We start from the raw sequence: 15,216 nt of genomic DNA on the forward strand, positions 1-15,216 counted from the left end.
TCTCCATTGAGCCACTCACCTGGGAGAAGACTCACCAGCTTTGGTAAAATGTTTACTGGAGAGCTGGAAAAACCTCAGATGAATTTTGGTTGATAGATCTCATATCCTCCTGCATCTCTACAAGCAGATAATGTCCCAGGCCAGACAAACCTCATGCTTGCTCTTCACAGGAAGAATCAGCTTTGACTCTCTCTTTAAACAGAGAAAGTTGAAATAAGCAAATACAGTCCATGACCTTGTAGAAATATAAGAAAGAACTTCATTTACAAAATCAGTATTTCTCTAACATATTCTGGGGAGATGTAAGGGAGGGTTTTTCTTTCCCACTGATAAGGTTCTCTGGACATGAACTGTAGAAGGTGGCCTAGCAAATTTCCTGCCACAATAAGCTGCATGGTAAGCAAATAGTGACTAACAGGGTAGTTCAATATTTACACAACCTTTTTGGTTTTAAGTACATGGCAGATTATTAGCAAAGGTAAAATCTCTTCCGATAAATTAGTAAGATTTTCCACCGAACAGTTTACTCTTTCACCAGAAGTAGGGAGTGACAATTCCAAGCACACAGCAAAACGCAGATGGAAACTGTAGGCACACAGCAGGACGAGCAACCCAGGGTAGGGGGGGACAGCAAATACACAGGGTCAATGACAGTGAAGCAACCTGCACAGAGCAACTCTTCTCAGTGGTGGCTACCAGAAAGGAACATGCTACTGCCTCCTGGGTTGCTTTTTTGGGGCTCTTTACCACATAATGGAGCTGCCTAATGCTGATAACGTTTATTTATGTGAGGAGGTGAACGCACTGCTTCAGAAGCTGCAGTTCTTGTGTGCACTGAAATTTCCTGTGAACAAAAGGCTAAGGCTGCAGCTTGCCTTCCTCCACCTGCCTGACAGAAACTAGAAATAACAAGAATGCAGACAGCATGGGAGGTTGTCTCTGGGGAAACCACAGCAATCCTTTAAGCCCAGAGCCTGTACAGGAGCAGGGAGGTTGGATTAGATGACCTCCAATGGTCTCTTCCAACCTTACAGATTCTGTAACACCAAGTCCAGGAGCTTTTATTCTGCTTTTTAAAACAAAAAAAAAGAAACAAAAAGTGAGACCACCAGGCATTTGGGAAAGCACCAGGAAAAGATGACCATGTCAAAGAAGAGTAGAGATGCTCATTCACTAGAAGAGCATGAGATGAGAAAATTTTCCAATGTAAAGAACTTTTAAAACATAATGAAGTTTTGACTCAGCAACTTCAAGATCTTGGCTAAAACCCACAATTTACAATAAGATGTTTATACAGCTAATGAAAACACTCCTATGGTGTTTTTTATAGGGATGTACAATATAGGTAAGTACAGAACATTTTTTTCAGTAAGGTAACAATGTATCAGAGCTTGCTCTTATTGCCACTTTTGTCTGTGTTTAAAAACACCCCTTCACCTTTCTCACCTAGAAAAGCAGACCCAGTGTGGGCAGACAGCCTATGGCAGACTACTTAGAGTAGTTGTAAGACATTTCAGGTCGTGTTCTTCACTCTCCCTCCCACACCTACCTCTCACCACATCCCTTCTGAAGTGCTCCTTCACTTTCATCCTGTTTTAACAGGGCTTTTTCCTACTTTCCTAAAGTATCAGAGAGTTATGGATATGAAATAATTATTCTGAGGCCACTGCTCTACAGCAATGTACTGCTAGAGTTGTATTGAAAGCAAAAATTTCTAATTCCTTAAAATAAACTAACCTTTCCTCAGTATTGGGCTTGAAATCCTTTGAAAATTAGTGGGGTCCAAAGAAGTCTCTTCCTCTGTTGCACATAGATGTAGGTTTTGTGTCCTTTATAGATGGTTTGTTTTCCCTTCACACAGTGACTCCTCTTACCTTGTTGCTAGGGAAGCAAGAGCAATTCCACCAATCCCAGCAAGCCAGAACTGAGATGACTCACCAGATACTCCACTCAGCAGTGCCCTGGCAGAAACAACTCTGTCCAACACAGAGTACTCCAGTTCTTGGCAGCAAGAGCTGTGCTCTTGTGCAAGTTCTGATTGCCAGACTTGAAGACCCAGGCTCCCCACATGTGGGGACAGTTCTCTGAAGCTCTCCCTTACATGCAGAACTCTGCTGAATACATCCACCCATCTCCAGTTTCAAATATTAGCAGCACAGTGGTGGAAAACCAACCCTGATCTGCAATCCCAACCAGTTTTGGGCTGCTAAAACTGCTAAAAAAGAATTTTTCAGATTTTATCAAATGTTGCTGTTAACATGAATCAGTTACATTATCCATACTTCAGCTATTTTCTGTTTGGCCTACTGCTTCCCAAAAGTAAGAACATGGGGGAAGGGTGGGCACAACCAAGATAAATACCAACACCCAGAACCACAATAATAATAATAATAATAATAATAATAATAATGAATGTCTATGTGTTAAGATCACAGAAAGGCATGTTTCAATGCCTTATTTTTAAAAGCCCTTGGTCAGAATGAGGTCTACAGCATAATACCTGCCTCTTGCCAACAATCATACTTCTATATAGTGATGACACTGTGTTATTCAGCTCTTTTCTTTAAAAAAATCCCACAGAATTGAATGTCACCATGGGAACAGTCTAAAGTTGATTTTGGAAAGAGGCTCATTTCCTATAGCTTTTCTGTTGGCATAAAAATAATGTCACTGAACTGTATCAGAAGTAAGTGTTTATGAAGTATCATCTCTGAAGATACCATCAGTTCTGAAAATATCCTCCCTAATGGCTGCATTTCTTTACTTTCTGAAGCAGAATAAAGGGCCCAGAAACACTTCTTCCCTGTTTTCCTCAATAAGAAACACACCCTGTGTGATCTAATTCCACCATTCTTCAGCCTGCAATATGTAGTGTCAGTATGGAAAACTTCCTCTTCAGAAGAACAATTAAACTTTTAAAGAGTTATCCTGGTTGGCTGGCTGAACAAATGACACATGTTCACACAAGAATTATTCAGTCAACCATCTTAATAAGGATTTACTTTGAACAGAACCTTGTATGGTACACTAGACTCAGTCTCATTAAGGAGCAAGTTGGATTTTTATACAGCATGAACCACTGGCAATCTAAAACAGACCCACTGAAGAATGGAATGGAGAATCAAACGCAATGTTTCAGACCCAAGCTCTATGTGCCTTTAATACTTTCTTTTTCCTTTTCTTTCTGAGAGAGTGCACACTACGACAGACATATGCATTTATCATGTTTTTAACTTCTTTTCTAAGGATGAACTCTCTGAATCTGCATCTTCCAACTCCGCTCTGTGTCTTTTCAGTCCTCCAAGAGACTGAGTGCTCTCACTGCCCACAGGATGCAGGTCAGCAGAATCCTCTCTTGTGCTCACATTGTAGCTGTTGGAGTCCATTTCAGACAGGCAGCAGTCTCTGTGCAAGGTCACACCCACCTGTACAAGGTTGCCATTATCAGCATTTGAGTGCACCTGTAGTCCTTGCGTCACAGACTCCTGCTCTCCAAAACTCTGTCCATTGTTGAAGCATGAAGGGTGAAGATGCAAGTGGCCATTATTGTGGTTAACGCAGGAGGGATCGAAGCTCCTCTCCTCACTGCCATCAGTCTGGTTTCTGGAGCAGTGACCTGACATGCTACAGATGGCAACAGCGGAGAATGGAGAGACCAGTGAGTGATGGCTTGGAGCTGGTTGACAGTTCTGACTATTTTTCTGTTCCACAAGTCCTGTGGTCTGAATGCAAGGTTCTTCGGTACAGCTATTTAGCCCTTTGCAGTTAGCTTTTCCATTGAGCTTTTTAGTCTCAAAAGAATGCTCTAGACCTCCACTGCTCATGTCTTCCAATGTGCTTTCTTGACCCTCCATCCGCCGCTGATTGTCACATTCGTGAGCTTGACCATTACTAGAACTTTCTATCCCACCACATTCTTTTAAATTTTCTCTGTTGTGGTTTTCAGCAGAAAGAGCTGAGGAACCCTGAGGAACTACTGAACTTAAGTTCCTAGCATCTTCCTTAGTTAGTGAGCATGTTACACTGTGCCTTCCACTGGTTCCTGGTTTCCCTTCATCATTTTCTCCATCTCCTCTGGAGGTTTCACCATCTTTACTAGCTGAATATGATATGTAAGAATAATGGAGCCATTTGTAAGCTTTGTAAATCTTTCTCTCCACTGATTCACTGTCTGAACAAGGGGACATCCGTTCTTTAAGAACTTCTTTGTTGGCCGAACTCCTTTCTGGTGAAGAAGCTGGAGAGGAAGAAAGATCATCTACTTTGATCTGGGGATAATCATATATGTCCTCACCTATGTAAGAGGTTACATTCTCTGTGTTAGTGCTAGTCCTTTCCTCCTTTTGTACCTTCTGTCGGCGCCTCAGTGCATTGCGTTGCCTCATCGATGTGCGTCTTTCATTCAGCTCCTCTTCATCTTCTGTACTGCTGCTGCTGCTGGAGCTGCTGGATTCATTCTCCTCAGGACTCGGAGATGGTGGCCGTGGGAAAAGGTCTGTATCTAGTTCTGCCTCACAGGTATTGTCATCAGAGTCAGACTCATTGGAAAGGGCCAGGAGACGTTTGTCCTGATACTTTCTCAGTGCAGAGAGCCTCTGCTGACGGGAAGCCACATCTTCTCTGGCTGAGGGAGATGCAGTTGATCTTAAGGCCCTTAAGTTATAGGCAGTTTCATCAGACTCTTCAGCCACGTGTGGTGGGGAGTGATGCAAAGAGGCGGAGGACTCTGACTCGCTGTAAGCGGAGCGTTCACTAACTCCTGCATGGAGCTGCAGGATTGTGCTCTCACTGAGGTCACTGTCTGAATCAGAACTCCAGCCCTCAATCTCCCGGCGCACCAGAGAGTCAAAAAAGGCCATCATCCGTGGATCTTCCTGGACTGATTGGTTGGCATAATCGTGGGACAAACCACTACCACTGTTCAACACAAGACTGATGTACTCTTCATGAGTGTAGAGGCAACGCGAATCATCCTCAATTCTACCATCCAAGTCCCCTGTGCAGTCAGGCTGCTTGTAGGGACTCCAGATCTGTAACAGAAAATAAAAAAAACCAAACAAATATCTTTGAATTAATAAACTATTATAAGCATTTGAAATGGAACAGTAGCTCAAATACCCAGAATAGCTGCAGGTTGCAGATTGTTTTTATTAATTTTTACCCCTCAGTACCATACTTACCAGTATTACAGAGCTGTGGGATTTTTTTCTTCCCCTTCACAAATGTGTTTTTTCTGCATTTACTTCACCCATACAGAATGTAAAAGCTCTCACACTGCAAATTATCCATCATTTTGGTAATTCATTGTGTGATAATTTCTCCCAAATTGCAGGGCTCTATTTTTATGTAATAAGGAATGCTTACTCACTAACAGTAAGAATAGTTTGTTGCCTACAATACAGTCTTAGCACTAATGAAGGCACTTGTTTCCCAGGAAACTAGAGTTGCTGGTGCTAGTGGTGTAGAGTAGCATTTCATCCAGCTACGCAGTCAATCCCACCTGATCAGCAGGCAGGGAGCTGAATGCATGGAGGTGAAAAGTAGAGCTTCACTACTCCCTTTAGGAAACAGTTACAAAGAAAAGAAATCTTCCAACATCCTCTGAAGACACAGCAGCAATTTTAATAGGTGAAGTTGAAGAGTTTTACTGAAAGCTACTTTTCAAGTGTACTGATTTCACCAACAGCAACAGTCTTGACTATGCTGTCTATCTGTCCTTCAGTCAATTTTCCTGGTATGGAGAGGAAAAAGGAAAAAAAAAAGCTCCAAAAGAAGATCCACCAATATCCCTAAGAAACTGGTAATCCATAGCAAACATAATAGTTGGATGTCCTCACCCTTCTCAGATTTACTCAGAGATTTGAGGGCAATATGATTATGACATTCTGTGGACAACCACTATCACTTTGGATCAGTGGTTAATGGAATGAACAATGCCTTACTGTAAGCAGAGCCAAAATGTATCTTATCTACAACAATGCCTTAATGTTCTGCTTATAAAAGATCTGATCTCAGCTATGCTTTGGTTTTATCATGTTAACAAGCTCAGGGGAAAAAATTCTATGCCAGCTCTCTATACCAGGTTGGACTTTTGGGATAGTATTTGGAAAAAAATATCTAACAATTTTCCCTACAGAAATTAATTAAGTTTTGTTCCAAACAGACAAAACTGCTAACAAAAAGTGTTTGCATGTATAAATGACATAATCAGGACTTAATTAACACATGCAACATAACCTGATACTACCATGACAAGCAACATTGGAAAAACCCATAAGAATGCCAATTACTCTGTATTCACTGAAATTTTCAATAGTGTACAAAAAACCTTACACCTTTAATAATGGAAGCAAAATGAAATAAATTACCTTGCAACTACTTGTCCAGAACAACCAGATTTAAGAGGAACAAGTAAAGTTTTTTCTGGAAATCCCCCAGATTTGAAAGCTTTTACTTTGCATTCTCTGTAATTTATGGTTAACAGAGCTTCCACATATGATCTGGCTAGATAGATAAAAGAAACACTATTCAAAAATTAAAGTGCTGCAGATACACAATCATCAAGCTGCCTTTCAGAGCAAAGAGAAAGGAATTTTACATTGTGTTAAATCAGGCTGTTTCTAGGAAGATCTCAACATCAAGGTGTATTTTCTATTGGTACTTAATTACTTTTTTATTATTTGCAATATTTCACTAAATTGTCTCCCAGTGCAGTTCTTTAATATGGCACTTGAAACCAGAATGAAGACAGTTCTCTGATACTTGGTTCCAGCACTGCACTTACCAGACACATAGCCCAAAGGACAAGCATCATGTTTGGATGAAGATAACAAAACCCAACCTAAGCCTACTATGTATAGAATTTCAGCAACTAAACTTAACCTTTTTGAACTATTCAAGAGAACAGAAAGAATCACTCTTCATCCTCAGTTTCTCAGGCTCTACTTCCTAAAGACAACATAGGAAAGAGCCTTCTCTCAGTGAATCCATGAGAGAGATGGTTGATTTGTGGATACATCACTTTTTTAATAGAAAAATAGAACTCCACTTGTTGAAAAGACTATTCTTGGGTTGCTGCCTTCTTGATGATTTATGCAGCATGTGTTCAGTACCTTCTCTCACAACCTCAGATCTTTTCTGCCTTTGTCCCACTACTGAGCATTTCAGCAAGCAGATCTGATCTCTTTTAGAAGCATGTAACTTCTTGTAAATGCTTCATACTGTGTTCTTAGACAGGCAGGCTGGCGTGCCCCTTCCTCAAATAATCTTAGCAGCATTAGACTGACCACTAGGTTTTATAAAGCCTTTTCTTATTTTTTAAGTAAGAGAATTATAAAATGCTTAGATCTGGTATGAACCAATATAAGTGGAGGAGAGATAGTCTGCTCTGAAGTCCCTCTCAGAAAGGTCTGTTTGTAATGAAATTAATCTAAAAAGGTACATAAAGTGTGTACAGAGATAGTCTACTTCCTTGATAGCACTACCACATCTTTCTGCTCTCACTGCAAGCATCAGAAAAAAACAGAGCAGTATAAAATATTGAAAAAATAGCTACAAAGAGTCCACAGTGAGGCTTTTCCCTTCCCAGAGAGATTTCTTCGCAGAGAAGTAAGTAATAAAGAGAAGTCAAGGGAATTCAGGATGAATACCTTGTTTGTACGGGATCAGCTGTCTCTGGAGAATGATATCCCTGCATTTTAGATATTTTGTTATGAGGGAGTGCGAAGGCCTGCCAGAGTCACAGAAAGAAATCAGACTAAGAATCTATCCTTGGCAGAACGGGGAAGTCTTTAAACTGGTATCAACTGATCCAGTGCTCTCTGTGGCATCTGAAATGGGCTTCTTTGTAAATGGAATGCCTTTGCCTGTTTCTCATCCTCTGACTGGTATCATGTTGAGGAATAACGTGATCAAACTGGAGAAAATAAATTGGCAAATCAACCCACTGAAGCAACAATATATCAAGAAGTTCTTTCTCTGTCAGAAGATTAAGGAGATGAATATTACTCACTGATGACCTGAGTACAGATATAAAAACAGGAACAATAACAGAAAACGGGAATACAAAACTGGTTCTCTACTTCAGTAGATATCTACTGACAGCAACTTTGAATTGCTTGTATTCCAGGGTGGCAAATCCCCAAATTTTAAAACAAAAAAGTAGTTATGCCTGTAGCGTGAGAATAATTAAAACCACTTAGGCTATCTGATTAGGCAGAGGCAGATAGTCACAATGACATTAATCTGTCACCATAGCAACATGTGCAAATAGTCTTTGTTATCTCCAACACACTTATGATTTTTAAACAAATGAGACCCACAACAGTTGTGCTCTGTTACACAATATTCCATTTTCAATACAAATACGATTTTTTTCCTGAAAATTGTTATATATTTAATCTATTTTTGTCTTTCCTGGAACTGTCTCCTAACTGCATAATTCTCCATGGCCCTCCTCTAAGCCCAACACATCAGAGGGAATGCCACATTTATTTCTTCTGCAATGCAATCTCTTTTCCTGCCAGCACATCCCAATGTCTTGCACACTTAACTGAGGGGAAAGTGGTATTTTTCTGTTTAATATTGCTTCAGCCCTTGTGGTGAATGCTTGATGCAAATGATTATTTTAGTTTGCAGCTGCACTTTTTCATACAATTTTACTGAAGTTCAGTAAATGAAGGGCAATGAACAATTCATTTGGGTTGATGTGTCCACCACACACTGTCTGGAGTCGAGGCTCTGAATGTCTTCTGTTAATGAGATTGTTGGGTCTGATTTTTGGTCCTAGAAGAAATCAAACCCTAAACCAATGAATTACTGAATTATATTCTTGAGGGTGCTTTTCAATAAAATAAAACTAAAGCAAAAAAACCATAACCACAAACATCAAAATCATTCTTGTGAATATTACTCTTTTTTGTGGGGCTAGGCCTGAGATGAATTTGTATCTCATTTGCAATCAGCATAAAAATAGCAAATGTGTTGGCAGAAGCTCATGGAATTACTGAATGGCTTGATGGTGGTGCTATCAGTTCCTCCCTTCTTGAAGTACTAAATTTAGGCCAGCTACTCTAAAAATTAAGAACTCAGACAAAAAACTACTTGCATCCACATTTTTAACACATCGCCATGTCTCTACAATTGTTTCTACAATTGCAACCAACCACAGTGATATTATCTTCTGTGATTTAATTCCAGAAAGGGTTTTAGAAGACACTTGAGGGATAATAAAAAGGACACTTTTAAAGAAAGTGATTAAAACAAATAAACAAAAAGGAATAAAATAAGAAAACATTAAAAATGTAACTATGATTTTTATTTATGGTTCCATCTCCTGTCATCTCAATTTTTCTGAGCAAGCACATCAAGCATTTATATATGGGAAAGACAGCCATGCAAAGGAAAGACTGGTGTTCCCAGCTGTTTTTAATGCAATAAATGGCCTCTCAGAACTGCTGGTGCTGTTTTTCCTGTTTTGCTCTTTGCTAGTGGCAGTTACTAGTCTCCAATCTACCCACAGAAGTAGGTGGAATGAAGAAGAAACCACCTTTGTACAGTCACCTGCAAACTGCTGTGCACTGAAACAGCACCTTTAGAGAGTGAAGTCAGGCAGCTCAGACAAGACATGAGCACTGAAACAACCTGAGCTCCAAACAAGGCACATTACAAACTGAGACAAAAGGACATGCAACAAAAGGGTAAGAAGTTCTGGCTGGCCACTAAACTTAATACATTAAACACCTTTCCCTTAATTTGTTTCTAGCTTGAAATGTCTGGGGAATTAAGTTCCTTCAAAGCAGCTGCACAAGTTCCACTGCACACACAGTGACACAACAGGAGCTCTCTTCTAAGGAAGTGCTCAAGCAGAGGTGTCTTTGAAAGAGTTACACAACCTGTGACTGCAACCTTAATCAAACTAACCTTTTAATCACTAGGCAAAAAAAAAAAAAAAAAAAAAAGTCCTGCCAAAACCCTAGCAGAAGTACACAAAAGCAACACAGGGGATGTTTATACCAATGCTAATCCAACAGTCTAAGCACACTCATGCAGGAAGGATTCATAGGGTGAAGGGTCAGCAGATCTAGAATCCAAAAGGGAAAATTCAGGCTGCAGGAATCAAGTTCCCAAAACAAAACAAAACAAAACAAAAAAAAAACACACAAAAAAAACAACAACAAAAAAAAACACCAAAAAACACACACACAAAAAAAACCAACCCTCAACCGCCTCTGGCAAAACTGTTGTTAAACAGTGGCAGTTTGACTGCTTGGAAACTGAAAAATCCGTGAGCTGCTAAGACTGTTCAATGCACTTTTGTACAAAGCCTGTATTTAATATATTTGCGATCAAACCTGTCAGGCAGGCAGCACAGATGAAGAGAAAAGAACTGAAGTGCCAGGGGAAGACAGAAGAGAAGGAAAGCTGAGCTACAGTCAGAACCCAAATGCTGACAGTAGCTGTAATGCAAGCAATGCAGTGGGGCACTGAGCCATGGTCCCAGGATTTTGGGTCAGCTCTGGTCCATAAGTTGTACGTCACTAAAACGCTCCTTTGCAGGACAAGTTCATCCTATCAACTTGTACCTGACAAAATAATTTACAATATTCTAACAACATTATTTATAGCCCATGCAGGTAAGACTTCCATGAAGTCATTCAACAAATAGTTAGGATCAACAGCAGTTCTTTTTATCTTACTTCAAAATTAAGTAGTTACGGCTTTTTTCACATTGTTGATTGACCTAAATTATAGCAAAATATCTATGGCAGCAGAATGCAAATCACATTAGTGCAGCATAATCCTTTGCCTTCCCAACCAAATAACTAAACTGGTTTTGCCTTGCTTCCACAATATTGACTGTCTTTCCTTAAGGAAAGATTATTTCAGAACCTAACAAAGTTCCTTATCTTTTTCAGTTCCACAGAAAAAGGTAAAAAACTTCCTAAAAGTACTGTAAATTGTTAAAGGATTCAGAAAGATATTGTCAAGGTATTAAGAGTTCTTCCTCTGGAAGTCACAGAAAATGTATGTTGAATTGATTCAATGCACAAATATGTACAAAAATTATAGAAGGCCTTCCGAGGCATTATTCAGCCAGGTCAGTCTAGGCTAAGGTTCAACAATACTCCTCTTTGGAGATCCTTTTATTACGTTTTAGACCAGAGTACCACAGGTTCTAGATCACATTAGAACTGTAACCAAACTCACCCAAGAAAACGAGACAAAACATTTTATAAAACAATAAGAGAAGACAGAGTGGGTGTGGACCGGAATGATGCTGAGCAAAACAAAGCATTTCATCCTGAAAGATTGAAAGAACACACTTTCTGATAACTAATCTTACCTTTATAATCTTTTCAACGCCAGAAGAACAGATCATGTAGGTGTGAGGATTAAACCGCACTTGGTTTACAATTGACCGATGACCTTTCAGTACCATAAAAGCACCATTGACAACCCTGCCAATGCCACCTAGGGGAAAACAAGCACATGTGGACATGAATAATTAAATCCTCATATTACTTTCAGTCATAGCCATTTAAAGTCCTATTATATTGGACAATGCCTTTCAGCTTTATTTTGCAATATTTTAAGGACTGTGTTGGCTGCAGAATTCCAATTTTATGAGCAATGTCCCTGTGAGAAGCCGCAAGTTTGATGAAAAGCATCCTTCCTGCAAATTAGGATTTTGAGGCTTGCTTTGATTCATCTAAACAAACAATGAAGGTCTTTGACCTAATATGACTAATATGCGAATGAGAACAACATACATAATGAAATCACCAGTGAAACCTAAGGCATGACACAGACAGTTTGTAAATCTGAAGCAGAGACAAATTAAGAGGTTGGCTTTTAACAGCAATACTATTTTTCAAATTTATTTTTTTAAATCAGCAATTTATTACTGTCACAATTGACTCTAGTCTGATAAATAGGAAGGACCTGAAATAACACATCTGAACAGTGAGTTATATCATTCTTTGTCACAAGGCAGTGAATTAGCCAAAGTGGAATGCTTTTGTGCTAGTGGTAAAACTCAAAACTGAAGCCAATTAACTTTTGTGCTTGGTCATTGACTTTTACTAGGTCTATACACCAAAGCAAGAAACTATCACACAGTATTTTTTTTTTAATATTCATAGACTCACACAGTTAAAACTACAAATTTGTTAGACAGCACAGCTGTATATTTGAATAAACAAGTGTCCATCAACATGCTATGATGTAACATTTTCAGTGAAAGAAAACAAAACTTTTAAATGCCGGGAAGTAAAAACTGGCAATCACTTCAGATGAAAATCAACTTGCTATTTAAAACTTAATATGTTGTAAGTACACCTTACAGAAAATTAAAATAATTTCACTAGCTTCTGTGCTACTAACAGTCATCTTTACACTAAACAAACTTTATGTTCCTCCTGTTGAAAATGTTTGCTATTTTCCTTTGACCCCAACAGGAGCTATTTCAGCTGAAACAGTTGCTGGTTTAAGCCCTGTGTTGAACAACTTATGTTCTAAAACAGAGTCAGAGTTCTCCTGTAATTCACACTTCCTAAAGAAAAACTTGCATTACCACTGAAGTGTAGCAAGATAGAAGGGCCAAGGGAAAAAATGAAAAAGAAAAAAACATTCTCATATCACCTTCCCTTTGCTAGGTTACACAAGATGAAAACAACTGCAGCTAATGACCTTGTGTAGAGCCCCTCTCCTCTTAGAAAGTGTTCTATCCCTTTCACTCATTATAACTGCACTCTGAAGAACTGACTGATGTTTAACATGGAAAACAAACCATGAGAAGGATTTAGAAACAAGGTGTCATCCAAGTCCTAAAAATCCAGAGACAGATCTTTTACTGCTCCTGGAAAGTGTTCTGCTTTGCCCAATTTTTGCACACCAAACTGCTGTCTCGTGGCAGTTTGGGATATATTTTTCTATACCTTGGGATAGAAAAATAAAGTTCCTGAGAAAGGGAAAAGTGATGGCAAGTAACTCCAGAGACCAAAATGCATGGCTCACCGCACTGAAACTGCACTGAGACTGAGTTACCTGCATCAAGTTCTCCTATTTGGGTATATTTGTATTTTCTGTAAAGATTCAGGGATTCCTTCTGCCTTCAGCCACTGAAGCAAGATTTCACCACTGTCAGCAAATTTGGCTAAGAAGTAACTTACTGGAGAGCAAGTTCATTAAATGCCAAATTAAGCTCTTTTGATTTTCTTTTCCATTTTATGAGCTTCCTCAAGTCCTTCCATTCTGCTCATCCTGCTAGACACTTATGGCTGATGGTAAATTGCTGGCAAACTGCCGTACTCCCACAGCATTCCTTCCAGACAAATCAGAGCTGTCAGTCCAATTGTATCTATCAAGCCAAAGGTAGATGCTTACATCAAGACCAGATCTCTACACACCTTGACCTAGCAGACAAATATTCCATGAAAGAGGGCCTAGGGAATGAAGAGAGAGTTCACTTAGGAAATGTTTCCAAGCCTGTAAGTGATGTCTAAAACAAGTTTTAACTATCCATGGACTAGCTGTGTGAATTCTGTACAAAACAAGAAATATGCCCTACAAGTCACTAATGAAAGAGTCAGAGGGACTATGAGCAAAGAAAGAATTATAATGGAGATGAAACAGATTCCATATACCAGTATCTTGGGCTGCATTTCTAAGTCATTCATTGGCTTTTTGTGGTACTGTCAGCAGTGTGAATTAACCCATGATTATTTTCCTAGTAGAACAGTGAGAAGAGTAATTTAATGCCAGAAGTGTCTTCTTCTGCACAAGAAATATCTGGAGGTGTTGAAATGGGTCCAGAGGAGGGCCACAAAAATGATCACAGTGAAGGAACACCTCTCCTACAAGAACAGCTGAGAGAACTGGGGTTGTTCAGCTGGGACAAAAGAAGGCTCCAGGGAGAACTTATTGCAGCCTTTCAATAAATGGGATTTATAAGAAAGACAGACAATTTTTCCCAAGGCCTGTAGTGACAGAAGAAGGGGCAACAGTTTTAAGCTGAAAGAGTATAGGGATATATTGGATATAAGGAAGGCATTTCTTCAAATGAGGGTGATGAGACACTGGAACAGATTGCCCAGAAAAGTTGTGGTTGCCCCATCCCTGGAAATGTTCAAGGCCAGGTTGGATGAGGCTTTCAGCAAGCTGGTCTCATGGAAGGTGTCCCAGCCTTTGGGCACTTCCATCCCAAACCATTCTATGATTCTGTGGTTTTATAATTCTATGAAGGAACTCCAAAGCTTTCTGATTTAATACTGAACTTCCCTGAACTCCTTTTAGGCAGCTATCAGTAAATTCACAGAAAGCATAGTAATATAACATACTTCCCTCCTCTTAAAATGAAGGTGAACTTCGCCACAAGGCTCCTTAAAAGAACTGCCCAGTTACATGAAATTGCCCCAGGAGAAGTGCAAATCTTAGCAGTGAGCTTTTACCAGTGTTATGGGAGGCTTTAATAATTTAAACCAGAAAGTATTGACTCAAGCAACACTCTGATAATCTTTGTGTCAAATATAATAGACTGCCCCAGAACCTCATTTTTGGACAATCCCTTGCTTGATGCAATTTTAGTCTACCAACTCCTTTGTGTTTAAGTGACACCTTTAAGTAAGCTCTTAATGCAAAGTCCTCTACATCCTTATCTTGAAAGCAGTCCCTCTATTTCATAGTAGCCCACCACAGCTGTCATCATATTAACGCGGTAGTTTTGCATGAGAGGCATTCACCAAAACCACTACAATTACTTTAGTAACTGCAGAAATCTGCCTGTGCCCAGACTTGTCTGGAGTCCCCCTGGTCTCTCGGCAGAGGCTTAGCTGCAGCCATACAGCCTTTAGCCATCTCAGAGTGTGAGTTAACTTTACTCATCTCTGCTGACAAAAAAAAAGTGCATCTGTAGATTAAGTGGAGGCTAGCCATAAACTGCTCAAATTCCTGATGCCATCTTCCTATTTTTCCATGTAATAAATTCCATTTCCTTTTGCTGTCTCCCCTTGAAATGGTATTTTTATTTGTATTGTTTCAGCAAAATTAACTTCTGCTATCCTAAAACCACTCAGGTTTTATTTTTTTTGAGGTTTGAGGTTTTTTTTAGTGGAAGGGGGTGTTATTTGTTTGCTTTTAAATTTAGTAGCATGCATGAGTTCTGCACCTCTTTTAAGCATGGCAGCTTTTATATTCTTAGCTAGCTCCAACATGTAT

At 39.5% G+C, this 15,216-nt stretch overlaps 1 protein-coding gene across 4 annotated transcripts in view; it reads right to left on the bottom strand.

The window, feature by feature from the left end:
- Positions 1-2,970: 2,970 nt before the first annotated feature.
- Positions 2,971-15,216, bottom strand: part of DCAF5 (DDB1 and CUL4 associated factor 5) — a 69,912-nt gene continuing 57,666 nt past the window's right edge. For all 4 annotated transcript variants that reach the window (XM_068193202.1, XM_068193204.1, XM_068193205.1 and 1 more), the window contains 2 exons: positions 11,345-11,472; positions 2,971-5,030 (listed from right to left, as the gene is read on the bottom strand). In XM_068193202.1, the coding sequence (XP_068049303.1) occupies positions 3,222-5,030; positions 11,345-11,472 (1,937 nt within the window). In that variant the 3' untranslated portion in view covers positions 2,971-3,221. The remainder of the gene's footprint in view (positions 5,031-11,344; positions 11,473-15,216) is intronic.

Source organism: Anomalospiza imberbis, chromosome 6, assembly GCF_031753505.1.
Source record: "Anomalospiza imberbis isolate Cuckoo-Finch-1a 21T00152 chromosome 6, ASM3175350v1, whole genome shotgun sequence".
Taxonomy (NCBI): Eukaryota; Metazoa; Chordata; class Aves; order Passeriformes; family Viduidae; genus Anomalospiza; species Anomalospiza imberbis.